Source organism: Coregonus clupeaformis, chromosome 8 (assembly GCF_020615455.1).
Source record: "Coregonus clupeaformis isolate EN_2021a chromosome 8, ASM2061545v1, whole genome shotgun sequence".
Lineage (NCBI taxonomy): Eukaryota > Metazoa > Chordata > Actinopteri > Salmoniformes > Salmonidae > Coregonus > Coregonus clupeaformis.
The window spans coordinates 58,137,452-58,165,005 of NC_059199.1; the positions used below are offsets into that span (position 1 = coordinate 58,137,452).

Sequence of the window (27,554 nt, forward strand, 5' to 3'; positions counted from 1 at the left end):
ATTTCCGGGTGTTTCCAAATAGGTTACGTTACCTAGTTATGATAACATACACCGCTGAGAAATGAATGGCTGTTTGTTTTCTGCTTACATTGAATAACATATTTTCAGACCCAAACAGACCGGAAGTATTTGTGTGTGTTTTCATTGTAAGTGGTTGTCTTGAAGCAGTGTTGGCAGGTTGGCAGGAGCTAGCTGGCTAACTAACATTGCCTGCAGAGGGGGGCGTGCTTGTTATGGAATAGCTCAGACATTATTAACGGCGACCCTGGAGCAATTAGGACAGTGTGTGTACACCTCTGAGCCATAATGGAGGTGTGTGTGAGGTAGAGAGAGGTGTTATGTGATTTGACAGATTCAGGCTATATTTCCCAAATACTTTTGTGGCTTCCTCTCCATCAGAGGTTGGCCGGGTTGAATGCTAAATAAAACCTAGAAACCTAGAACAGATCGCCTGATTGTCTTGAACATAGCTTTCGACTGAACATACCCATCATCCGTGGAGTGGGTGGAATTCACATCACCTGGCTGGGCCACATTCAGCAGGACACAATGTTGTGTTAATGTTGCAGATAGAAAGGTCATGAGTAAAACTGACACTATTTATTTTCTGCAAGTCAGAGAAGAATGTTTGTTCTGCAGAATACAGTTATTCAGACAGTTGGTGAACATAAACAAAGCAGGCTAACTCATCCAAGCCAGCTATGCCCATGGTGGGACACAACGCAAATATTTGCTGCACAATCATGTACAGTATAAATGTCATAGACAGTGTTTCTGTCTAACGTCACGTAGGCCTACATTTTACATAAGGCGAAATAAACCAGACCAATATCCTGTAACTTACACCAGACTTCTGTTACCTACCTACATTACCTAGCTACCTTCAGACCATCTGTAACTAGTGAAAGGGAAAAGACTAGTGGTAGGGCTGGGCGATATGGTCAAAGTATCATATCACAATATATTTCGCATTTACGGCGGTATTTGTCGGTATTTTATCTTTCTGAATAAGAAATGTTCTAAATATGTTTTATGAGTAGGCTAGTGCATAAGCCTAGAATGGCAACAAATTAATTCTTAGTGGTTTTAATGGGCTTTCGGCAAATGAATTCTTAGTGGTTTTAATGGGCTTTCTGCGTTCTGATTTGTTTTATATTCAACCCAACTAGGACAAAACTGATTGAAGTAGTTCAATTTGTTGAACTTTTAATTTATTTAGCACTGTATCAAAATATCGTTATAGGCATTATTGTAAAAATCCAAAACGGACCGGTATGTGGATCCATACCTGTATACCTTTAAAATATGATATATCTCCCAGCTCTAGTTTGTGGTAATGTCATGGTTTTTCTAAGCAAAGGAGTCAGGCTTTAGTTCCATTTCATACTCTTGTTTGGCAGTTAAATCGAACATGGAAATCCCCCACTTGAGTCATGACTTGAATGAAAGTATAATTTAGCTGGAATTTGACTCCATCTTTGCTCTGGGGCTGGGGTGTGTGTGTATTTGTGACACCGTGTGTGTGTGATTCACAACATGTTAGGTATGAAAATAAAGGGACAGTCCCCCCTTAAAATGTAAGTTGGTCAGAAGTTTTCATAACTCAGATGTGACGTTAGAAGAAATCTGCAGGCCTCAACCCCAAATGAATGGGAACGATTGGCATGGTATAATTAGGAGTTAGGTGGTGACAATGTTTCCCATTCATTTGGGACAGAGGATGGTGTCGTAGACCATAAACTCAGCTCCAGCAATGTTTCCCATTCATTTGGGACAAAGGATGGTGTCGTAGACCATAAACTCAGCTCCACCAATGTTTCCCATTCATTTGGGACAGAGGATGGTGTCGTAGACCATAAACTCAGCTCCAGTAATGTTTCCCATTCATTTGGGACAGAGGATGGTGTCGTAGACCATAAACTCAGCTCCAGTAATGTTCCCCATTCATTTGGGACAGAGGATGGTGTCGTAGACCATAAACTCAGCTCCAGCAATGTTTCCCATTCATTTGGGACAGAGGATGGTGTCGTAGACCATAAACTCAGCTCCAGTAATGTTTCCCATTCATTTGGGACAGAGGATGGTGTCGTAGACCATAAACTCAGCTCCAGTAATGTTCCCCATTCATTTGGGACAGAGGATGGTGTCGTAGACCATAAACTCAGCTCCAGTAATGTTTCCCATTCATTTGGGACAGAGGATGGTGTCGTAGACCATAAACTCAGCTCCAGTAATGTTTCCCATTCATTTGGGACAGAGGATGGTGTCGAGACCATAAACTCAGCTCCAGTAATGTTTCCCATTCATTTGGGACAGAGGATGGTGTCGTAGACCATAAACTCAGCTCCAGTAATGTTTCCCATTCATTTGGGACAGAGGATGGTGTCGAGACCATAAACTCAGCTCCAGTAATGTTCCCCATTCATTTGGGACAGAGGATGGTGTCGTAGACCATAAACTCAGCTCCAGTAATGTTTCCCATTCATTTGGGACAGAGGATGGTGTCGTAGACCATAAACTCAGCTCCAGTAATGTTTCCCATTCATTTGGGACAGAGGATGGTGTCGTAGACCATGAACTCAGCTCCACCAATGTTCCCCATTCATTTGGGACAGAGGATGGTGTCGTAGACCATAAACTCAGCTCCAGTAATGTTTCCCATTCATTTGGGACAGAGGATGGTGTCGTAGACCATGAACTCAGCTCCACCAATGTTCCCCATTCATTTGGGACAGAGGATGGTGTCGTAGACCATAAACTCAGCTCCAGTAATGTTTCCCATTCATTTGGGACAGAGGATGGTGTCGTAGACCATAAACTCAGCTCCAGTAATGTTCCCCATTCATTTGGGACAGAGGATGGTGTCGTAGACCATAAACTCAGCTCCAGTAATGTTTCCCATTCATTTGGGACAGAGGCTGGTGTCGTAGACCATAAACTCAGCTCCAGTAATGTTCCCCATTCATTTGGGACAGAGGATGGTGTCGTAGACCATAAACTCAGCTCCACCAATGTTTCCCATTCATTTGGGACAGAGGATGGTGTCGTAGACCATAAACTCAGCTCCAGCAATGTTTCCCATTCATTTGGGACAGAGGATGGTGTCGTAGACCATAAACTCAGCTCCAGCAATGTTTCCCATTCATTTGGGACAGAGGATGGTGTCGTAGACCATAAACTCAGCTCCACCAATGTTTCCCATTCATTTGGGACAGAGGATGGTGTCGTAGACCATAAACTCAGCTCCAGTAATGTTTCCCATTCATTTGGGACAGAGGATGGTGTCGTAGACCATAAACTCAGCTCCACCAATGTTTCCCATTCATTTGGGACAGAGGATGGTGTCGTAGACCATAAACTCAGCTCCACCAATGTTTCCCATTCATTTGGGACAGAGGATGGTGTCGTAGACCATAAACTCAGCTCCACCAATGTTTCCCATTCATTTGGGACAGAGGATGGTGTCGTAGACCATAAACTCAGCTCCACCAATGTTTCCCATTCATTTGGGACAGAGGATGGTGTCGTAGACCATAAACTCAGCTCCACCAATGTTTCCCATTCATTTGGGACAGAGGATGGTGTCGTAGACCATAAACTCAGCTCCACCAATGTTTCCCATTCATTTGGGACAGAGGATGGTGTCGTAGACCATAAACTCAGCTCCACCAATGTTTCCCATTCATTTGGGACAGAGGATGGTGTCGTAGACCATAAACTCAGCTCCACCAATGTTTCCCATTCATTTGGGACAGAGGATGGTGTCGTAGACCATAAACTCAGCTCCAGTGCTCCACACATTAAAACACTTAGAATATGTTGTCATTTATTTTTTGCAAGTTGCCTGACTTCACTGGCTGGTGGACCAACGTGTTGATTGCAGTCCCTGCAAGTGTGTGTATATGTTCCAGATTGTGTTAAAAGGAATGTAGCGTGTGTGTGTGTGTGTGTGTGTGTATTGGAATGAGTTGTGTTGAAGCTGTGTGTGTATTGTAATGAGTTGTGTTGAAGCTGTGGGTGTGTGTGTATTGTAATGAGTTGTGTTGAAGAGGTGTGTGTGTATTGTAATGAGTTGTGTTGAAGCTGTGGGTGTGTGTGTATTGGAATGAGTTGTGTTGAAGAGGTGTGTGTGTGTATTGGAATGAGTTGTGTTGAAGAGGTGTGTGTGTATTGTAATGAGTTGTGTTGAAGCAGTGTGTGTGTATTGGAATGAGTTGTGTTGAAGAAGTGTGTGTGTGTATTGGAATGAGTTGTGTTGAAGTGTGTGTGTGTATTGGAATGAGTTGTGTTGAAGCAGTGTGTGTGTATTGTAATGAGTTGTGTTGAAGAAGTGTGTGTGTATTGTAATGAGTTGTGTTGAAGCTGTGTGTGTGTATTGGAATGAGTTGTGTTGAAGCTGTGTGTGTGTGTAACTAGAGTCCGACCATCAGTTGACCGATACGAGACTTTTACGGATGTATTTGTATCGGTGTTTAAACCACCGAAAAGGACCAATATAAGATGCGGAGAAAACGCTCGGGGGGGAAAAAGCTGTTCTTCATAGAATTTGACTCCGACTCGTTTGCCCTGAAGAGGACACTCTTTACATGGCTATAAGACTATCTTGTTAGACTAGTCGGAGAGGAGAGTGAAATACTGTGAACTAACGGTTACTGCTTCTAGTGAGTGCTAAGTAGATAGAAGCTTGCCAGCTCAATAAAGAGCCAAAAATGTGCACTGGCCATACACTGTTAAGTGAAGTGTTATGGTAGGGTGTTGGATGTCGTGACAAACAACGGATGATATGCCCAAATGTAAAGCAAGTGCTGTGCTAAGAACGTTCAACGTTGTGGCGATGTTAACGTTACAGCCACTTAGTGAAGCCCTCTAAATCTGGTGTGTTTATATTTAAGCAATATCGCACGAGGGGGTGTGGTAGAGCATGGCGTTTGCAACGCCAGGGTTGTGGGTTCGATAAAATAATGTATGTGCTAACTGTAAGTCGCTCTGGATAAGAGCGTCTGCTAAATGACTAAAATGTAAATGTAATGTAATGTATATGGCTAAGGGCTGTTCTTAGGCACAATGCATCGTGGAGTGCCTGGATACAGCCCTTAGCCGTGGTATATTGGCCATATACCACAAACCCCCGAGGTGCCTTATTGCTATTATAAACTTGTTACCAATGTAATTAGAGCAGTACAAATAAATGTTTTGTCATACCCGTGGTATACGGTCTGATATACCATGGCCAATCAGCATTCAGTGCTCGAACCACCCAGTTTATAATTGCTCTTTGCGAAGGGTATTCCTCAAGCTCTGCCTCTGTCATTCAAATGTTTTCAAAGACACTAAAAAACATAGCAGGTTACAAAGTAGCGCTTCGTTGTTACGTTTTAATCTATGGGTTGTCACTTGTCAGGGACTGGTCCAAATTCCCGTTTTGCCACCCCCATCTAGACAGCCAACTAGCTGTGGGAGAGGACTTGACACCGTTCACTGAGGGTTAGTGCTATCCGGGATCCTTGGGACATCCCAACCCTAAACCTTATAGTGGAACTGACAGCGTTTTAACTACTTTGCAGATATGAAACAGACAAACATAATCAGTGAAAAATATACAATTCCCAGTTTATGCTACAAAACCAACCGTATGAGGTTTTAGAAATAGGTTCTATTTGACACAAAATTCTATGACGTACAGTAAGACATTGTTGGCAGAATAGATATGGATGCAGTTGTGAAGAAGGCTTCAGGGTGCCCAAGAAAGTCCAGCAAGCGCCAGGACTGTCTCCTAAAGTTGATTCAGCTGCAGGATCGGGGCACCACCAGTGCAGAGCTTGCTCAGGAATGGCAGCAGGCAGGTGTGAGTGCATCTGCACACACAGTGAGGTGAACTTTTGGAGGATGGCCAGGTGTCAAGAAGGGCAGCAAAGAAGCCACTTCTCTCCAGGAAAAACATCAGGGACAGACTGATATTCTGCAAAAGGTACAGGGATTGAACTGCTGTGGACTGGAGTAAAGTCATTTTCTCTGATGAATCCCCTTTCCGATTGTTTGGGGCATCCGGAGAAGACAAGGTGAGCGCTACCATCAGTCCTGTGTCATGCCAACAGTAAAGCATCCTGAGACCATTCATGTGTGGGGTTGCTTCTCAGCCAAGGGAGTGGGCTCACTCACAATTTTGCCTAAGAACACAGCCATGAATAAAGAATGGTACCAACACATCCTCCGAGAGCAACTTCTCTCAACCATCCAATAACAGTTTGGTGACGACCAATGCCTTTTCCAGCATGATGGAGCACCTTGCCATAAGGCAAAAGTGATAGCTAAGTGGCTCGGGGAGCAAAACATCGATATTTTGGGTCCATGGCCAGGAAACTCCCCAGACCTTAATCCCATTGAGAACTTGTGGTCGATCCTCAAGAGGCAGGTGGACAAACAAAAACCCACCAACTCCAAGCATTGATAATGCAAGTATGGGCTGCCATCAGTCAGGATGTGGCCCAGAAGTTAATTGACAGCATGCCAGGGCGGATTGCTGAGGTCTTGAAAAAGAAGGGTCTACACTGCAAATATTGACTCTTTGCATAAACTTAATGTAATTGTCAATAAAAAGCCTTTGACACTTATGGAATGCTTGTAATTATACTTCAGTATACCATAGCAACATCTGACAAAAATATATCATAACACTGAAGCAGCGAACTTTGTGAAGATCAATACTTGTGTGATTCGCAAAGCCTTTGACCACGACTGTGAATGGTGGCAGGCCCTTGTGGCAAATGGCCTATTTGTGTAAAGGCCTACGTAGCTAATCAAATGGCCACCCGGAATATTTACATTGACCCCCCCACTTGTTTTTACTCTGCTGCTACCCCCTGTCTATTATCTATGTATAGTCACTTTACCCCTACCTACATGTACAAATTACCTCGACTAACCTGCTCCCCCGCACATTGACTGGGTACTGGGACCCCCTGTATGTAGCCTCGTTTATTGTTATTTTATTGTGTTAATTTTTTACTTTCGTTTATTTGTTAAATATTTTCTTTACTCTTTCTTGAGCTGCGTTGTTGGTTAAGGGCTTGTAAGTAAGCATTTCACGGTAAGGTCTACACCTATTGTATTCGACGCACGTGACAAATAAAGTTTGATTGGCTATGGCGCACCGGTCTGCGTAGACTCCGGTCCTGTACGAGATATGTTTTTATGAGGGTTTATTTACTGCAGTGTCTATTAATTGTCCAAACGCATGGCCACTTTCCCACTCTATTGATATAGAATTTTCACAAATGCCTTACTCTACGTCATTCCAAAACATTCTATGAATTTATCTATGCTCTTGCTTGTCAGAAAATGTATAGGAAGTTATTTGAATACGATTTCGTTGTCAGTTCCACTTTAACCCGAACCTTAACCCTTACCCTAACCATTTTAAATGTAAACTTCAATGTAGTGAGGATGGCCCAAGGATTCCGGATAGCAAGGACCGTTCACTGAGGCAATGCTTGGGGTGTATTTTGTGATGATCCAGGCTCTGTTGTAGCCGGCCGCGACCGGGAGACCCATTTGGCCCAGCGTCGTCCAGGGTAGGGGAGGGAATGGCTGGCAGGGATGTAGCTCTGTTGGTAGAGCATGGTGTTTGCAACGCCAGGGTTGTGGGTTCGATTCCCACGGGGGGGTATGATTTTTTATTTATTTTTAATGTATGCACTCACTAACTGTAAGTCGCTCTGGATAAGAGTGTCTGCTAAATGACTAAAAATGTAAAAAATGTCTAAAATGAAGTTTGGAACATCCGTGCGTCACAACTGTTAAACGACCCCATTTTGATATCTGAAGATTCTCTCGACTCCAACCATGTGAAAAAAATTATGTAATTAACAGCCAATGTTTTACTTTTTTTATTCGGGGTTATGGCAGTCAATTGAAAAACATTCTAACAGTATTTCTGATTTGTCTTATCAACTCGCCATCACATACTGTTAATGTGGGGCTATGACAGTCAATTGCAAATTAGTCTTACTATTGAGATGGGTGTGGCTTGATGCATGTCGCGTCGGAGCTTCTCAAAGTCAGGGGGCGTGGTCAACAGTGTGCACCTCATGTCTGCTGTCGCATCCAAGCTGGTTCGATATTTGGTTTTAATGCAGACGGGAGCACTGAATCCAGCTTCACACAGGTATGAGTTGGCGAACGGTACCATGAGTTTTACGATGCTTTCAAGACAACTGGGAACTCAGAAAAATTAAAGGTCAAATCATGACCTTCAGTTCGGAAAGTTGGAGCTCTTGAAAGAGTCCAGAGTTCCCGAGTTGGAATTCCGAGTTGGATGACCGTTCAAAACGATTTTTCCCAGTCGGAGCTCGTTTTTTTCCTGAGTTAGGCAAAGAGAATGCACGGTATTCCCTCTGAGTCAGGAACCAAAACGCCTCCATAGTGACCCGTGAATGCGTTGTCTGCAGCATTTGGTCACATGACAGCTCAATCAGCTGTTCGATTTCACTTATCGGCATGTCAACTGAGCCAGGATCAGTGTCAAACGGATTGGGAAGTAGGTCCCAAAGTTCTCTTCCAAGTGTTTGAGGTGAGCAGTCATCACTCGCGTGGGACACTTACTGATTCAGTTTTTTGTTAGAAACATGCACAGCCGAGGGAAGGGGCCATGGTTCTCTTGAAAGAGACTCTCTCCAATAAGAATTCTTTCCTCTGAATCCACTGATTCGGTCACTCATCTGTAGAATGTTTTGGTATTTTCCCTGCATGCTTGCGTTCAGTTAGTTCCATTTCCCAAATATGTCTGTTACATAGGCAAGGAGACATATTTTATTTTCTTTACACAGAAAGTCAAACAAGTCCGTTTATTATTTTTTACATTCATTGTGAATGACAACAGTTAATCTCTCAATGCGAAAAAATCTTTCCAACACTCACCATCGATAACCACCAAGCCTCGGAGTGATATAGGACATTGTCATGCTCTGATCCCATATCTCCACATAGTTTTGCCAACAGACGTGCGCGCAGTGGACGTGGTTTGATGTAGTTTACAATCGAAGTTACCTGCTGCAGTATATCTGAGTTCTGTGCTTAGCTCTTTTGCCGCCGGTTGCTCTCGGTGTATCATACTCAATGCGTCCATATGGCAGAGGGAGACGCATTCATAACTAGAGTGCAGAGGCCTGCCCGCCGTCCCGCCATAGATGGAGCCCCATCTGTGCAAAAACCCACCATTTTGATCCCATATGGAATCTGTTTTTCGTCAATCTAGCCACGCAGAACACCGAACATCCCCTGTGCCGTTTCATGCTCGGGAATCTTGAGACAGAACAATATGTCCTCGTGAATAGCAACCCCCGACATGTATTGCGAACAAAAGTCAATGCATGGGCATCTCGGCCCTCAAAGTTAATGTCCATTTGGAGAGCATACGCTGCAGAGTTTTTGAGTCGTTCATTCAGTTTCCTCTCGATTGCTAGCAATAGCATAAATTATTTAACAGTGTTATCTGACAAAGGTATTGATGTGAGTTTCTGTGCCTATGCCTCCCCACATGTTGTTTTCACCATATCAATTGCGGCCGGTAATATCAAAGTCTCTGCAAAGTCTCTGCGGTAATATCAAAGTCCCTGGTTAGATTCCAGGCTGTATCACAACCGGCTGTGATTGGGAGTCCCATAGGGCGGCGCACAATTGGCCCATCGTCGTCCGGGTTTGGCCGGTGTAGGCCGTCATTGTAAATAAATAATTTGTTCTTAACTGACTTGCCTAGTTAAATAAAGGGTCAATAAAAAATGTAAATAGCGTGTGGTTTCATAGCGTAGTGGGCGTTCACCATGGGAATGATTCAAGTGCTTCCTTTTCCCATGATGTAAGGGCGCTCTCTGGTTAAATTTGATCTTTATTTGAATAATTTTCATTTTAGATTTTTACGGTTAACCACATAACAATGATTTAGAGATACAAATATGATATAGTGTGTGTTAGGGCTGATCTCAATTATTCGACTGGTCGATAGGCTGTTGGTGGACCGTGATTTTTAAAAATTTGTTGAGCGGTAACGAATATGTATATATATTATTTTATGGCACACGGGACACCTGTCTCATTTGCGCCCATTTTAGTGAGCTAATCCGTTGCGGAGGCCGAGACTAATCCGTTACTGAGGCCACGGGGATGGCACAGTCCAAGAAGAAGGGGGGTGTGGCTGCGCAATGCATGTCTCTCTCCAGAATGTGGTCTCTCCTGCCAATTTGTGCACATTCATTGTTTCATAACTTCATTGTGTAAATTGTTTGCGTTTGATTGTTAGTGTATATCAATTCCCCATTACATATATCACCAGTAGTACATGTACCGTTAATTTCTATCCTTTCCAATCTACAATGTTTGTTTGGTTACGGTAATGTCTGTTAATGAGTGAGTGGACACATTTATTGCGCACAACCTATGCTACACTTGTGAGAAACAAGTTTAGATTTATTTCATTCCACTTATGAGTTTTGTCAATTTAGTGATCGTCTTTTGTTTGGAACGCTCCTGTCAATGTTGAGTAAGGATGCACACCTGATTACGCATAGAAGTAGACCTATAGGCTACCTGGCCTGCTTGCAAATGTAGGCATGAAATATGCCCATTTGGGGATCTGATAGTATTTCTGATTGGCTTAATGCACCACCACTAATGACCTGTGGAGCTTTTCAAAGTAATGTTTTCTTCACCTCAAACAGCAAGCAAACGAAGTCTGTTTTTACATCCATTGAGAATGACAATAGTTCCTTAATGAATTTGAAATATCTTTCCAGCTCTCTACCTTTCGATAAACACTCAGCGTGAAAGGGAAAAATGTCATGCTCTGATCCAGTGGAAACGTCAGAAAATATGCCTACATGATTACTTCTTATCCCTTGCGCAAAATAGCCTACAGATGTGTTTGTCCCGAGCTCACTGGCAGGAAACTCTAAGGGCTCAGGATATTTTATACAATGTTGCAAGGAGCTTCAGGCCAGACCCAAGTTAATAGTTGATACAATGTTTCAAGTTCGTTGTAGACAGGCCATTTGTAGTCAATGTGGTTTATAGGATATACATTTTTTTTATCAGGATATCTACCTGCAGGCTGCAATGTTTTTATTTGTTGGTTTTATAGGCTATTTTTACATAGTTGGCAATGGCAATAGAAGTTACTTTTCAGGTTTATCATTTTGATTTGGATATAATTTTGATTAACCACGTAACAATGATTTTGAGATACGAAGACGTTATTATGAATTAAATGTAAATGTGCATATGAAAACCATAACTGGCTCGCAGATCGGTAGAAATGGTTAGATAAATTGGCATTCCATATGAGAAAGTTTGCAGACTCCTTGTGTAGCCTATTACCGGAAACTTCAGGAGAGTAAGGACTGAATCTGCGAAAGCCAGTAGGTGTGGGAGGAGGATGCTCGGTACAGGTTAAGGTTTATTTATTCTGGTTATCTTGATCTCTGGTTCCCTCTTCAGTCATTTGTGTCTTATTTCATCAAACAGTGAGCTTAAAGCATCAGACAAGCTCAGTGCACATACAGTTGATTTTAATGAAACACATAGGGTGTGTCTAAATGGAAAAAGACACGTTAAAAAAATATACCAATCGATTGTTCGAAAGAACAGACAACGTTCGGTCGACCCAAGATTTGTTTTAATCAAGCACAGCCCTAATGTGTGTGTGTGTGTGTGTGTGTGTATATAGATCGAATTTGGATTTTGAGGAGGTGAAATAAGCTTCCGCTTCTACAGTGTCTCATGGAGGACAAACATCACTAACCAAACGCGGAGTCGGCCATCGGTGTGTTCAGTGGCTCTTTAAGAAATCTGCTTTCGGAATATAATTGTAGGGCTGTTTTAAGCACAATCCACATAGAAAGTCATTTTTCTAAAATAATAAAAAAAACATCTGCAGATATATCGGTTATGGGTGAATATTTCCACTCTAAAATCTGAATCGATCAAAAAAATCCCATATCGGTCAGGATTTGTGTAACTAACGGTGTGTGTGTGTGTTTCTCTTCCCCAGGCCGTGGTGGAATGAGCAGCGTGTGTGTGCTGAAGGGTAAAGCAGTGCTCTGGCAGGACTCGTTCAGCCCCCACCTCAGAACTTCAACTCCCAGCATGCCCGTGGTGCTGAGCAGCGGAGGACACGCCCCTCCGGCCGGACAGACCCCACATGCCCCGCCCCCTTGCCAGCAGGTAAGGGATGGAGACCAGGGCCTAAATTTAACACCTGCCAAATGCATTGGCTGGTAGGATGTCTATTTCACCAGCCACGTTGGCTGGTGGTCAGGGCTCCACAATGCGAGCATTTCACTCGCATTAATGAATAAAAATAGTAAAGTATGATCACATTTATAGTAAAATAAATGCTGCAGTAGCTGTTTTCAAAGTATTTATTTTAATTTTTAATTAGATTATTTTATTGGACATATAAAGAAATACAAATTGAACAGATACGTCCTTTTATCCCCCTATACTTGTTAAAACACCTCCCTCCTCTTATCAACAAAAGCAGCATACATACAAAAATAAAATAAATTAAAACATACAATTGGAAATAATAATAAATAAATATACAGTACCAGTCAAAAGTTTGGACAAACCCTGGAATGAGTAGGTGTTTCTTTATTTATTTATTTTTTACAATTTTCTACATTGTAGAATAATAGTGAAGACATCAAAACTATTAAATTACACATATGGAATCATGTAGTAACAAAAAAGTGTTAAACAAATCAAAATATATTTGAGATTCTTCAAAGTAGCCACCCTTTGCCTTGATGACAGCTTTGCACACTCTTGGCATTCTCTCAACCAGCTTCATGAGGAATACTTTTCCAACAGTCTTCAAGGAGTTCCCACATATGCTGAGCACTTGTTGGCTGCTTTTCCTTCACTCTGCAGTCCCACAACTCATCCCAAACCATCTCAATTGGGTTGAGGTCAGGTGATTGTGGAGGCCAGGTCATCTGATGCAGCACTCCATCACTCTCCTTTGTCAAATAGCCCTTACACAGCCTGGAGGTGTGTTTTGGGTCATTGTCCTGTTGAAAAACGAATGATAGTCCCACTAAGCACCTACCAGATGGGATGGCGTATCACTGCAGAATGCTGTGGTAGCCATGCTGGTTAAGTGTGTCTTGAATTCTAAATACATTTGAAATGGACCGATATCCACCACATTCCACCGGATCTTTATCTTTCTTGAGTATAAGTGAGATGGAGGCTTGAGTTCGCGTCGGGGGGAGAGAGCCCTGTGAAAACGAGTCGGTGAACATATCTAATAGCAATGGGGTGAGTTGATCTGGCCCCAGGCCATCGGCCTTGCCACTTTGCATTAACTTTTGACCCTGTTATCTCATCAAGATGCAGAGGGTTATCCAGAACTTTACTCATGTCCATATCAATGGATGGAATATCCAAGTTATCTAAAAAGTTGTCCATAGCCGTATTATTTGATGGGGGTTCAGATTTGTAGAGGTTAGAAGTCAAAATACCATCCTGACTTGTTGTTGATCTAGATATTAATCCTTATAAGAGAAGTCAAAATACCATCCTGACTTGTTGAACTAGACGTGAATCCTTATAAGAGAAGTCAAAATACCATCCTGACTTGTTGTTGAACTAGACATTAATCATTTACATTACATTTTAGTCATTTAGCAGACGCTCTTATCCAGAGCGACTTACATGAGCAATTAGGGTTAAGTGCCTTGCTTAAGGGCACATCGACAGATTTTTCACCTAGTCGGCTCGGGGATTAGAACCAGAGACCTTTCGGTTACTGGCACAACGCTCTTACCCACTAAGCTACCTGCCGCCCCGAACTAGACATTAATCCTTATAAGAGAAGTCAAAATACCATCCTGACTTGTTGAACTAGACATGAATCCTTATAAGAGAAGTCAAAATACCATCCTGACTTGTTGTTGAACTAGACATTAATCCTTATAAGAGAAGTCAAAATACCATCCTGACTTGTTGTTGAACTAGACATTAATCCTTATAAGAGGAGAAGTCAAAATACCATCCTGACTTGTTGTTGAACTAGACATTAATCCTTATAAGAGGAGAAGTCAAACTACCATCCTGACTTGTTGTTGAACTAGACATTAATCCTTATAAGAGAAGTCAAAATACCATCCTGACTTGTGGTTGAACTAGACATTAATCCTTATAAGAGGAGAAGTCAAAATACCATCCTGACTTGTGGTTGAACTAGACATGAATCCTTATAAGAGAAGTCAAAATACCATCCTGACTTGTTGAACTAGACATTAATCCTTATAAGAGGAGAAGTCAAAATACCATCCTGACTTGTTGTTGAACTAGACATTAATCCTTATAAGAGAAGTCAAAATACCATCCTGACTTGTTGAACTAGACATTAATCCTTATAAGAGGAGAAGTCAAAATACCATCCTGACTTGTTGTTGAACTAGACATTAATCCTTATAAGAGGAGAAGTCAAAATACCATCCTGACTTGTTGTTGAACTAGACATTAATCCTTATAAGAGGAGAAGTCAAAATACCATCCTGACTTGTTGTTGAACTAGACATTAATCCTTATAAGAGGAGAAGTCAAAATACCATCCTGACTTGTTGTTGAACTAGACATTAATCCTTATAAGAGGAGAAGTCAAAATACCATCCTGACTTGTTGTTGAACTAGACATTAATCCTTATAAGAGGAGAAGTCAAAATACCATCCTGACTTGTTGTTGAACTAGACATTAATCCTTATAAGAGGAGAAGTCAAAATACCATCCTGACTTGTTGTTGATCTAGACATTAATCCTTATAAGAGAAGTCAAAATACCATCCTGACTTGTTGTTGAACTAGACATTAATCCTTATAAGAGGAGAAGTCAAAATACCATCCTGACTTGTTGTTGAACTAGACATTAATCCTTATAAGAGGAGAAGTCAAAATACCATCCTGACTTGTTGTTGAACTAGACATTAATCCTTATAAGAGGAGAAGTCAAAATACCATCCTGACTTGTTGTTGAACTAGACATTAATCCTTATAAGAGGAGAAGTCAAAATACCATCCTGACTTGTTGTTGATCTAGACATTAATCCTTATAAGAGGAGAAGTCAAAATACCATCCTGACTTGTTGTTGATCTAGACATTAATCCTTATAAGAGGAGAAGTCAAAATACCATCCTGACTTGTTGTTGAACTAGACATTAATCCTTATAAGAGGAGAAGTCAAAATACCATCCTGACTTGTTGTTGAACTAGACATGAATCCTTATAAGAGGAGAAGTCAAAATACCATCCTGACTTGTTGTTGAACTAGACATGAATCCTTATAAGAGGAGAAGTCAAAATACCATCCTGACTTGTGGTTGAACTAGACATTAATCCTTATAAGAGGAGAAGTCAAAATACCATCCTGACTTGTTGTTGAACTAGACATTAATCCTTATAAGAGGAGAAGTCAAAATACCATCCTGACTTGTGGTTGAACTAGACATTAATCCTTATAAGAGGAGAAGTCAAAATACCATCCTGACTTGTTGCTGAACTAGACATGAATCCTTATAAGAGAAGTCAAAATACCATCCTGACTTGTTGCTGAACTAGTATCAAAATACCATAGAAACACAACACAATAATCTTTGGATAATGCCAACATAACCCCACCCTCAACATTCCCAACATACACAAAAATAAAATAAAAGTGATAGTACAATCTCTCCCGAGTGGCGCAGTGGTCTAAGGCACTGCATCGCAGTGCTAGCTGTGCCACTAGAGATCCTGGTTCGAATCCAGGCTCTGTCGTAGCCGGCCGCGACCGGGAGACCCATGGGGCGGCGCACAATTGGCCCAGCGTCGTCCAGGGTAGGGGAGGGAATGGCCGGCAGGGATGTAGCTCAGTTGGTAGAGCATGGTGTTTGCAACGCCAGGGTTGTGGGTTCGATAAAATAATGTATGCGCTAACTGTAAGTCGCTCTGGATAAGAGCGTCTGCTAACATGACTAAAATGTTAATGTTAATGTACAATACCCTTCAAATAAAAAAATTAAAGGGAAAAAAATAAAAATCCTAAACTCGTCATTATGAACGCGACGATCAGCTGGAGTTCTCTTACTCCGCATCTGTTGATCACCCTAAACATGTGCAGTGAGGTCAAACTGACCTAGGAAAGTAGTTACATACGCCCTTGAAATAAAAAAAAATGAAATCTGACAGTAGGCAAGTACACAATTTGGGTTTCGGTCACACTTTAAACAAAGAGTATAACCTTCAGCTTCGGTTATTGAATTTTTTTTAACCGCGATCAGTGGCATTTCAATGGCCATAATATGAGTGGTGTCGCCACAGGGCTGAGTCATGAGAAACATTCTAAATTAACCAGTAGGCTATGAAAAGCATAAAAAGTTGGTATAATTTACTTGAAAAGAAAGTCTACTGAAGTGAGACTTTGTCCTTGTGTTTCTTGGCAATTTACATTGTTTTGTTCACAAGCTAGTTTTTTTTTAATGTTTGAATTTCAACTGCTAGGGAAGAGAAGACAACGCCTCTACTAGTCAGACTCAATCGCACAGGCACAAACATGACTTGAGTCGTGCTACCACGGTAACCTCCCGCCCTTAAAGAGGCAGGTGAAAATCTGTCTCATCTGTGATATTTCGGATAAAATCTCGGGTCACAAAAAATTTAATTAAACAATATACCACATTACTTCTTACTAGTAATACATTTGTTTTTGAAACATTACAAAGCATGCTCATCCGTTTGTTTTGTGTTTTGCTGGTGTTATTTTGGCAAGAAAAAATAATATTATGGCAAGTTTTTAAATCTACCTGCCACAGTGGCTGATGGACCAAAAAGTACATTTTATGCCCTGATTTGAGAAGGATACAAAAAAAGAGACACATTTACATTTGAGTCATTTAGCAGACGCTCTTATCCAGAGCCACTTACAGTAGTGAGTGCATACATTTTCATACTAGACACATGCTGGTAGTTAAACACCAACACAAACGTGTTCTCCTGTTTATACAGTACACGTCAGACTGCAGTACACGTCAGACTGCAGTACACGTCAGACAGACTGCAGTACACGTCAGACAGCAGTACACGTCAGACAGACTGCAGTACACGTCAGACTGCAGTACACGTCAGACAGACTGCAGTACACGTCAGACAGACTGCAGTACACGTCAGTCAGACTGCAGTACACGTCAGACAGACTGCAGTACACGTCAGACAGACTGCAGTACACGTCAGACAGACTGCAGTACACGTCAGACAGACTGCAGTACACGTCAGACAGACTGCAGTACACGTCAGACAGACTGCAGTACACGTCAGACAGACTGCAGTACACGTCAGACAGACTGCAGTACACGGTCAGACAGACTGCAGTACACGGTCAGACAGACTGCAGTACACGGTCAGACAGACTGCAGTACATGTCAGACAGACTGCAGTACACGTCAGTCAGACTGCAGTACACGGTCACAGAGACTGCAGTACACGGTGACAGAGACTGCAGTACACGGTGACAGAGACTGCAGTACACGGTGACAGAGACTGCAGTACACGGTCACAGAGACTGCAGTACACGGTCACAGAGACTGCAGTACACGGTCACAGAGACTGCAGTACACGGTCACAGAGACTGACAGATGTACGGTTTTTGGAGCCACTGTGGCGGCGGAGGCGTTAGCTAAGTGTATGTGTGTGTTGCAGGGCGTGGCAGGTGCGGGGCGGTCTCAGGATGATGCCATGGTAGACTACTTCTTCCAGCGGCAGCACGGAGAACAGCCTGGCAAACACCGCTGGCCCCCTGGGGATAACATCCACGACAGCCAGGTACTAGGGGGGGGGTGTAAAATCAGAAAATGCTCTAGGTTTGAGTTTATAGGCCTAGTCTTTACTGGCCGTCTCTCCTTAGCTCTGTGTGTGTAACCTGGTCTCTCTGTAGGGGTGTGTGTTACTCTACCCTGGTCTCTCTGTAGGGGTGTGTGTTACTCTACCCTGGTCTCTCTGTAGGGGTGTGTGTTGCTCTACCCTGGTCTCTCTGTAGGGGTGTGTGTTACTCTACCCTGGTCTCTCTGTAGGGGTGTGTGTTACTCTACCCTGGTCTCTCTGTAGGGGTGTGTGTTACTCTACCCTGGTCTCTCTGTAGGGGTGTGTGTTACTCTACCCTGGTCTCTCTGTAGGGGTGTGTGTTACTCTACCCTGGTCTCTCTGTAGGGGTGTGTGTTACTCTACCCTGGTCTCTCTGTAGGGGTGTGTGTTACTCTACCCTGGTCTCTCTGTAGGGGTGTGTGTTACTCTACCCTGGTCTCTCTGTAGGGGTGTGTGTTACTCTACCCTGGTGTCTCTGTAGGGGTGTGTGTTACTCTACCCTGGTCTCTCTGTAGGGGTGTGTGTTACTCTACCCTGGTCTCTCTGTAGGGGTGTGTGTTACTCTACCCTGGTCTCTCTGTAGGGGTGTGTGTTACTCTACCCTGGTCTCTCTGTAGGGGTGTGTGTTGCTCTACCCTGGTCTCTCTGTAGGGGTGTGTGTTACTCTACCCTGGTCTCTCTGTAGGGGTGTGTGTTACTCTACCCTGGTCTCTCTGTAGGGGTGTGTGTTACTCTACCCTGGTCTCTCTGTAGGGGTGTGTGTTACTCTACCCTGGTCTCTCTGTAGGGGTGTGTGTTACTCTACCCTGGTCTCTCTGTAGGGGTGTGTGTTACTCTACCCTGGTCTCTCTGTAGGGGTGTGTGTTGCTCTACCCTGGTCTCTCTGTAGGGGTGTGTGTTACTCTACCCTGGTCTCTCTGTAGGGGTGTGTGTTACTCTACCCTGGTCTCTCTGTAGGGGTGTGTGTTACTCTACCCTGGTCTCTCTGTAGGGGTGTGTGTTACTCTACCCTGGTCTCTCTGTAGGGGTGTGTGTTGCTCTACCCTGGTCTCTCTGTAGGGGTGTGTGTTACTCTACCCTGGTCTCTCTGTAGGGGTGTGTGTTACTCTACCCTGGTCTCTCTGTAGGGGTGTGTGTTACTCTACCCTGGTCTCTCTGTAGGGGTGTGTGTTACTCTACCCTGGTCTCTCTGTAGGGGTGAGTGGGGTGTGTTACTCTACCCTGGTCTCTCTGTAGGGGTGTGTGTTACTCTACCCTGGTCTCTCTGTAGGGGTGTGTGTTACTCTACCCTGGTCTCTCTGTAGGGGTGTGTGTTACTCTACCCTGGTCTCTCTGTAGGGGTGTGTGTTACTCTACCCTGGTCTCTCTGTAGGGGTGTGTGTTACTCTACCCTGGTCTCTCTGTAGGGGTGTGTGTTACTCTACCCTGGTCTCTCTGTAGGGGTGTGTGTTACTCTACCCTGGTCTCTCTGTAGGGGTGTGTGTTACTCTACCCTGGTCTCTCTGTAGGGGTGTGTGTTACTCTACCCTGGTCTCTCTGTAGGGGTGTGTGTTGCTCTACCCTGGTCTCTCTGTAGGGGGTGTGTGTTACTCTACCCTGGTCTCTCTGTAGGGGTGTGTGTTACTCTAATGGTCTCTCTGTAGGGGTGTGTGTTACTCTACCCTGGTCTCTCTGTAGGGGTGTGTGTTACTCTACCCTGGTCTCTCTGTAGGGGTGTGTGTTACTCTACCCTGGTCTCTCTGTAGGGGTGTGTGTTACTCTACCCTGGTCTCTCTGTAGGGGTGTGTGTTACTCTACCCTGGTCTCTCTGTAGGGGTGTGTGTTACTCTACCCTGGTCTCTCTGTAGGGGTGTGTGTTACTCTACCCTGGTCTCTCTGTAGGGGTGTGTGTTACTCTACCCTGGTCTCTCTGTAGGGGTGTGTGTTACTCTACCCTGGTCTCTCTGTAGGGGTGTGTGTTACTCTACCCTGGTCTCTCTGTAGGGGTGTGTGTTACTCTACCCTGGTCTCTCTGTAGGGGTGTGTGTTACTCTACCCTGGTCTCTCTGTAGGGGTGTGTGTTACTCTAATGGTCTCTCTGTAGGGGTGTGTGTTACTCTACCCTGGTCTCTCTGTAGGGGTGTGTGTTACTCTACCCTGGTCTCTCTGTAGGGGTGTGTGTTGCTCTACCCTGGTCTCTCTGTAGGGGGTGTGTGTTACTCTACCCTGGTCTCTCTGTAGGGGTGTGTGTTACTCTACCCTGGTCTCTCTGTAGGGGTGTGTGTTACTCTACCCTGGTCTCTCTGTAGGGGTGTGTGTTACTCTACCCTGGTCTCTCTGTAGGGGTGTGTGTTACTCTACCCTGGTCTCTCTGTAGGGTGTGTGTTACTCTACCCTGGTCTCTCTGTAGGGGTGTGTGTTGCTCTACCCTGGTCTCTCTGTAGGGGTGTGTGTTACTCTACCCTGGTCTCTCTGTAGGGGTGTGTTTGCTCTACTCTGGTCTCTCTGTAGGGGTGTGTGTTACTCTACCCTGGTCTCTCTGTAGGGGTGTGTGTTACTCTACCCTGGTCTCTCTGTAGGGGTGTGTGTTACTCTACCCTGGTCTCTCTGTAGGGGTGTGTGTTACTCTACCCTGGTCTCTCTGTAGGGGTGTGTGTTACTCTACCCTGGTCTCTCTGTAGGGGTGTGTGTCACTCTACCCTGGTCTCTCTGTAGGGGTGTGTGTCACTCTACCCTGGTCTCTCTGTAGGGGTATGTGTTGCTCTACCCTGGTCTCTCTCTCTAACCTGGTCTCTCTGTCTGTAGGTGCGGTCGATGGATGCGCTGAACCATGACTTCCAGGCTCTGGCTTTAGAAGGGCGTGCCATGGGAGAGGTAAGGGGTCAGGGGTTACAGGTCAAGTAGTTTGAGGACCATAGACACTCAGCCTACCAAAGGCCACGTGACGGTGGTAGGAAGAGTGCTGTAGCCCAGAATAAACCGTCCCGTACATCAAATCCTGCTGCTATAGCAACCTTCAGCAATGTAATATTAGCTAGCAGTTAGTGATTTGACAGTTATTTAGCCGTTCAGAGGAAAACGCCCTAACACTTCTCTCTCTCTTTTACTCTGGTTCCTCTTTCTCTCTCCCCTCCCCCTCTCCTCTACAGCAGCTTCTGACAGGTAAGAAGTTTTGGGAGAGTGATGAAGCTGGAAAAGATGGACCAAAAGGGATCTTCCTGGACCAGTGGCGGGACAGCGCATGGGGGGCCACAGGTAAGACCGAGAGTGGGCCCAGCCCCAGGATTGAAACACCAAGTATGAGTGCCCAGCGAAATGCGTGAGCATGTTTGTAGTTTTAACAATAGTTCTTTCTTTCTCCTCTACCAGACCACTCGGTGTCTCAGCCAATCATGGTGTCTCGTCGGCCGGGTGGGGGGTTCCATGGTGGCGGCGAGGTGGGCGGGTCAGTGATGTCACCGCGGTCAGAGAGCGGGGGGTTAGGGGTCAGTATGGTAGAATACGTCCTCTCCTCCTCTCCCGCCGAGAAACTGGACTCCTGCCTCCGCAAGGGACCCTACGTAAGTAGCTTACACTCATTTACACTCCATCATTCTATACCTTTGTCAATACATGGTTCACTGTCACCAACACTGACCCCCTCTCATCACTGACAACCTGGAACTTCTACCTGCACTAGGTTACATTGCATACATCCTCTCGTTTAGAACTCCCCCTCTCTCACTGGTTCGTTCCTCCCAAGGCTCTATGGATCTCCTGCTCTTTTCACTATAGATTACTGTCACTTTATTGATCAATCTGTCAATCACAGTGTTCTCAATCTGTCGTCCAACTATTTAGTTATGCAATTTATGCATCTCTCTCTCTCTCTCTCTCTCTCTCTCTCTCTCTCTCTCTCTCTCTCTCTCTCTCTCTCTCTCTCTCTCTCTCTCTCTCTCTCTCTCTCTCTCTCTCTCTCTCTCTCTCTCTCTCTCTCTCTCTCTCTCTCTCTCTCTCTCTCTCTCTCTTATCTCTCTCTCTCTCTCTCCATCTCTCTCTTTATCTCTCTCTCTTAGGGTCCGAGGGATGGAGAGGTGGAGGAGGAGAAGCGGGAGAAAGCAAAGGCTCCATTTGAAGGAGAGAAACTCAAGGAGATGGCGGAGGGAGAGGTTGATGTCATCAGTGATGTCATCAACCCCAACGGGCTTCCTGTGCAGAACGGCCTGGATGTGGAAGTCAAAGAGTACAGGTACACACACACACACACACACACACACACACATTCCTCTTCCGTGTACACTGAGTATACAAAACATTAAGAACACCTGCTCTTTCCATGACATAGACTGACCAGGTGAATCCAGGTGAAAGCTATGATCCCTTATTGATGTCACTTGATAAATCCACTTCAATCAGTGTAGATGAAAGGGAGGAGACAGGTTAAAGAAGGATTTTGTAAAGCCTTGAGACAATTGAGACTTGGATTGTGTATGTGTGCCTTTCAGAGGGTGAATGGGCAAGACAAAAAATGTAAGTGTCTTTGAACGGGGTATGGTAGTAGGTGCCAGGAGCACCGGTTTGTGTCAAGAACTGCAACGCTGCTGGGTTTTTCACGCTCAACAGTTTTCCTTGTGTATCAAGAATGGTCCACCACCCAAAGGACATCCAGCCAACTTGACACAACTGTGGGCCAGCATCCCTGTGGAACACTTTGGACACCTTGTTGAGTCCATGCCCCGACGAATTGAGGCTGTTCTGAGGGCGAAAGGGGGGGGGGTGCGCAACTCAATATTATGAAGGTGTTCCTAATGTTTAGTATACTCAGTGTACATGCACACTCACACGGATGCCAAAGCTCACCATGTTTCCCCTTCTCCCCTGCTTTCTTACCCCTCTCTCCCGCTTTCATCCCCCCCCGCTCCTCTCACCCCCACCGCTCTCTTCCATCTCTCCAGTCGTCAAGGCCAGATACAGCCCGTGGGGCCGGACACTGACATGATAGGGGGTGTAGGAGGGGAGGGTATGGGCTCCATGGGAGGCGGGGGTCCCAAACCCCAAGAGGACTTCTCTGGGGTGGAACAGGGCGTTACCATGGATAACATGCAGTCTGTGATGGAGCCTCTGCAGTTTGACTACAACTCCCAGATGGCCATGGACTCGCAGCCTACCGTGGGCCTGTTCGACTACAGCAACCAACAACAGGTGTGTGTGATGACGACCATGGACTCCTCTACTAATGCAACCAGCAGAGGTGTATGTGTGTGTATCCTAACGTGTGTGACTGTGAGCATAACGTGTGTGTGTGTGTATAATATAACCTGTGTATATACAGTGCATTCGGAAAGTATTCAGACCCCTTTACTCTTTCCACATTTTGTTACGTTACTGCCTTATTCTAAAATTGATTAAATAGTTTTTTTCCCCCCCTCGTCAATCTACACACAATACCCCATAATGACAAAGCAAAAACAGGTTTTTATACATTTTTGCAAGTGTATAAAAAAAAATAAAAAAAAATACCTTATTTACATAAGTATTCAGCCCCTTTGCTATGAGACTCGAAATTGAGCTCAGGTGCATCCTGTTTCTATTGATCATCCTTGAGATGTTTCTACATCTTGATTGGAGTCCACCTGTGGTAAATTCAATTGATTGGACATGATTTGGAAAGGCACACACCTGTCTATATAAGGTCCCACAGTTGACAGTGCATGTCAGAGCAAAAACCAAGCCATGAGGTGGAAGGAATTGTCCGTAGAGCTCCAAGACAGGATTGTGTCGAGGTACAGATCTGAGGAAGGGTACCAAAAACATTTCTGCAGCATTGAAGGTACCCAAGAACACAGTGGCCTCCATCATTCTTAAATGGAAGAAGTTTGGAACCACCAAGACTCTTCCTAGAGCTGGCCGCCCGACCAAACTGAGCAATTGGGGGAGAAGGGCCTTGGTCAGGGAGGTGACCAAGAACGCGATGGTCACTCTGACAGAGCTCCAGAGTTCCTCTATAGAGATGGGAGAACCTTCCAGAAGGACAACCATCTCTGCAGCACTCCACCAATCAGGCCTTTAGTCCCGTGTAGCTCAAATGGTAGAGCATGGTTCGTTTCCCACGGGGGACCAGTATGAAAAAAAAATTATATATATATATGTATGCACTCACTATATCTGTAAGTCGCTCTGGATAAGAGCGTCTGCTAAATGACAAAAAAACTAAAAAAATTATGGTAGAGTGGCCAGACGGAAGCCCCTCCTCAGTAAAAGACACATGACAGCCCGCTTGGAGTTTGCCAAAAGGCACCTAAAGACTCAGACCATGAGAAACAAGATTCTCTGGTCTGATGAAACAAAGAAAGATGAACGGAGCAAAGTACAGAGAGATCCTTGATGAAAACCTGCTCCAGAGCATCCAGGACCTCAGACTGGGGTCGAAGGTTCACCTTCCAACAGGACAACGACCGTAAGCACACAGCCAAGACAACGCAGGAGTGGCTTCGGGACAAGTCTGAATGTCCTTGAGTGGCCCAGCCAGAGCCCGGACTTGAACCCGATCAAACATCTCTGGAGAGACCTGAAAATAGCTGTGCACCGATGCTCCCTATCCAACCTGACAGAGCTTGAGAGGATCTGCAGAGAAACTCCCCAAATACACGTGGGCCAAGCTTGTAGCGCCATACCCAAGAAGACTTGAGGCTGTAATCATTTATTTTATTTTATATAAATATTTTCTAAAATGTCTAAAAACCTGTTTTTGCTTTGTCATTATGGGGTATTGTGTGTAGATTGACCGGGGGGGAAACAATTTAACCCATTTTAGAATAAGGCTGTAACTTAACAAAGTGGAAAAAGTCAAGGGGTCTGAATTCCTTCCGAAAGCACAGTATATAATATAACCTGTGTGTGTAGTTGTTCCAGAGACCCAGTGCTCTAGCAGCCCAACAGCAGCAATATGCCTTGGCAGCAGCACAGCAATCTCACATTGGTAAGAGACAGAGACAGAGGGAGTGTGTGTTGTTGCGTTCTATGTTTTAGGTGAAAGACACGATACTCCACTGACCCATTTCTGGGCAGTTATTCAGTGACGAAAAGTTGTTCTTGGACTAGGTGTGTGTGTCTCACTCTTAGGGCTGGCACAATTAGCATATAACAGTGTAACCGACGGTTATGGATGAAGACTGTCAGGAAAATAAAATAACAGTCATAACTGTTTTAAACATAAAAAAAAAAAAAATTGGAACGAAAAGCTGACTGAATACGGGACGGCTGGGCATTCGTGCGGTTGAGTCAGTTTTGGCCGTAACATGGACTCTTAACACTAGAACCGCCATAGGCCAACAGCTACTGACGTTTGATTTTGTAATAAAAAAAAAGATTGGCCTAAAAAAAAAACCTATGTCCTGCTCCTTCCCTAACTTTTCCTAAATGTTTGTATTTTACACTGCTCATGTGTCCGAATTTTGAAATCACAAACGGAAAGTATTTAGCGCCTTTTTTACCTGTCATCACACCTACTCCTAAGTTAACCCGCCAAGACAATGTGCTGTAGGACGTTGGTCCCCAGCCAGGCGCTAATGCGTCTCTCTCTCCTCACAAATGGATGAATGGGTGATAATTGTGCACCTTACTTCACAATGTAATTTAAATTAGGACTAAACTGAATGATAAGGAAGAGTAAAGAGGTTGATTTTTAATTTAAAAGACAATAGTTTAATGATGAGTTGAATGCCTATTTATCAGCAGCAAATCATTTGACCGCACGCCTTGGGGTTTGATACCATTCTCTTTTACGTTTTACTTTGTAAAAAGAAGTGGTTATGGGACTGTTTTATTTACTATAACTCTATCACTAATCAAATGTATTGTAAGGGAAGGCCGTTAGAATAACGCAAAACATATCCTCGACTCTATCCAACTTGATGAGCAAGTAACAAACGATGCCAGTCAGCGTGCACAGCCGGCCCATCGAAACTATACCTAAACTACATTTACATTTACATTTTAGTCATTTAGCAGACGCTCTTATCCAGAGCAACTTACAGTTAGTGAATACATATTTTTTTATATATACTGGCCCCCCGTGGGAATTGAACCCACAACCCTGGCGTTGCAAACGCCATGCTCTATCAACTGAGCTACATCCCTGCCGGCCATTCCCTCCCCTACCCTGGACGACGCTGGGCCAATTGTGCGCCACCCATGAGTCTCCCGGTCGCGGCCGGCTGCGACAGAGCCTGGATTCGAACCAGGATCTCTAGTGGCACAGTTAGCACTGCGATGCAGTGCCTTAGACCACTGCGCCACTCAGGAGGTTAAACTATACCAAAACTAATTTCACACATAGTAAGAGTTAGCCTATAGACAATATTAAATTGACAGTCTGATGAGCAGATTCTGCTGTTTCAATTACATTAACCTTTGTTAAATAACTCTCGTAATTCAAGATGTGCAGCTCTATTTCAAAATTTCACATTTTCAAAGAATATCCGTGCTGTGCAGGCATTCAGCACATGACCACTTGCTCTGGCTTCTAAGCAAAAACTAGTAATATAATAAACTTTAATTTAAAGTTAAAGCTATTCTGTCGTCAATGGATGAATGGGGGATGGAAAGCAGATTGAAACTGATAATGGTGCATGTGACTTCAATGAACTGAATGATGAAGAGTTTGATTGATCTGAATGATGAGGGTGAAGAGGGTTGAATTTAGAACAATGTGATGATGTAGATGAAGAATTGTGGATGAAAGGCTGGAATAATATAATAATAATAATAAATAATCTCCCCTCAGAGAGTCAAATCAGACACAGTGCATTCAGAAAGTATTCAGACCACTTTACTTTTTCCACATTTTGTTATGTTACAGCCTTGTTCTAAAATTGATTAAATTGTTTTTTTTCCCCCGTCATCAATCTACACACAATACCCCATAATGACAAAGCAAAAACTGGTTTTTTAGAAAGGTATGCTAATTAATTACAACAACTAAAAACTTAAATAGTATATTTACATAAGTATTCAGACCCTTAACTCAGTGTTGAAGCACCTTTTGGCAGCGATTACAACCTTGAGTCTTCTTGGGTATGGCGCTACAAGCTTGGCACACCTGTATTTTGGGAGTTTCTCCCATTCTTCTCTGCAGATCCTCTGAAGCTCTTGTCAGGTTGGATGGGGAGCGTCGCTTCACAGCTATTTTCAGGTATCTCCAGAGATGTTCGATCGGGTTCAAGTCCGGGCTCTGGCTAGGCCACTCAAGGACATTCAGAGACTTGTCCCGAAGCCACTTCTGCGTTGTCCTGTTGGAAGGTGAACCTTCGCCCCAGTCTGAGGTCCTGAATGCTCTGGATCAGGTTTTCATCAAGGATCTCTCTACTTTGCTCCGTTCATCTTTCCCTCTATCCTGACTAGTCTCCCAGTTCCTGCCACTGAAAAACATCCCCACAGCATGATGCTGCCACCACCGTGCTTCACCGTAGGGATGGTATTGGCCAGGTGATGAGCAGTACCTGGTTTCCTCCAGACGGGATGCTTGGCATTCAGGCCTAAAAGTTCAATCTTGATTTCATCAGACCAGAGAATCTTGTTTCTTTTGGTGCCTTTTGGCAAATTCCAAGCAGGCTGTCATGTGTCTTTTACTGAGGAGTGGCTTCCGTCTGGCCACTCTACCATAAAGGCCTGATTGGTGGAGTGCTGCAGAGATGGTTGTCCTTCT

The 27,554-nt window shown here is 44.1% G+C and overlaps 1 protein-coding gene across 6 annotated transcripts in view; it reads left to right on the forward strand.

The window, feature by feature from the left end:
- Positions 1 to 27,554, forward strand: part of LOC121572255 (pumilio homolog 1) — a 51,707-nt gene that overhangs the window by 866 nt on the left and 23,287 nt on the right. For 2 of the 6 annotated variants that reach the window (XM_041884228.2, XM_041884232.2), the window contains exons 2-9: positions 12,041 to 12,213; positions 17,729 to 17,851; positions 20,675 to 20,743; positions 21,022 to 21,124; positions 21,239 to 21,429; positions 21,925 to 22,097; positions 22,804 to 23,050; positions 24,752 to 24,827. In XM_041884228.2, coding sequence (XP_041740162.2) covers positions 12,052 to 12,213; positions 17,729 to 17,851; positions 20,675 to 20,743; positions 21,022 to 21,124; positions 21,239 to 21,429; positions 21,925 to 22,097; positions 22,804 to 23,050; positions 24,752 to 24,827 — 1,144 coding nt within the window. In that variant the 5' untranslated portion in view covers positions 12,041 to 12,051. Of the gene's footprint in view, positions 1 to 12,040; positions 12,214 to 17,728; positions 17,852 to 20,674; positions 20,744 to 21,018; positions 21,125 to 21,238; positions 21,430 to 21,924; positions 22,098 to 22,803; positions 23,051 to 24,751; positions 24,828 to 27,554 lie in introns of all 6 variants that reach the window. The other 4 variants (XM_041884226.2, XM_041884229.2, XM_041884231.2 and 1 more) reach the window with 3 other exon arrangements.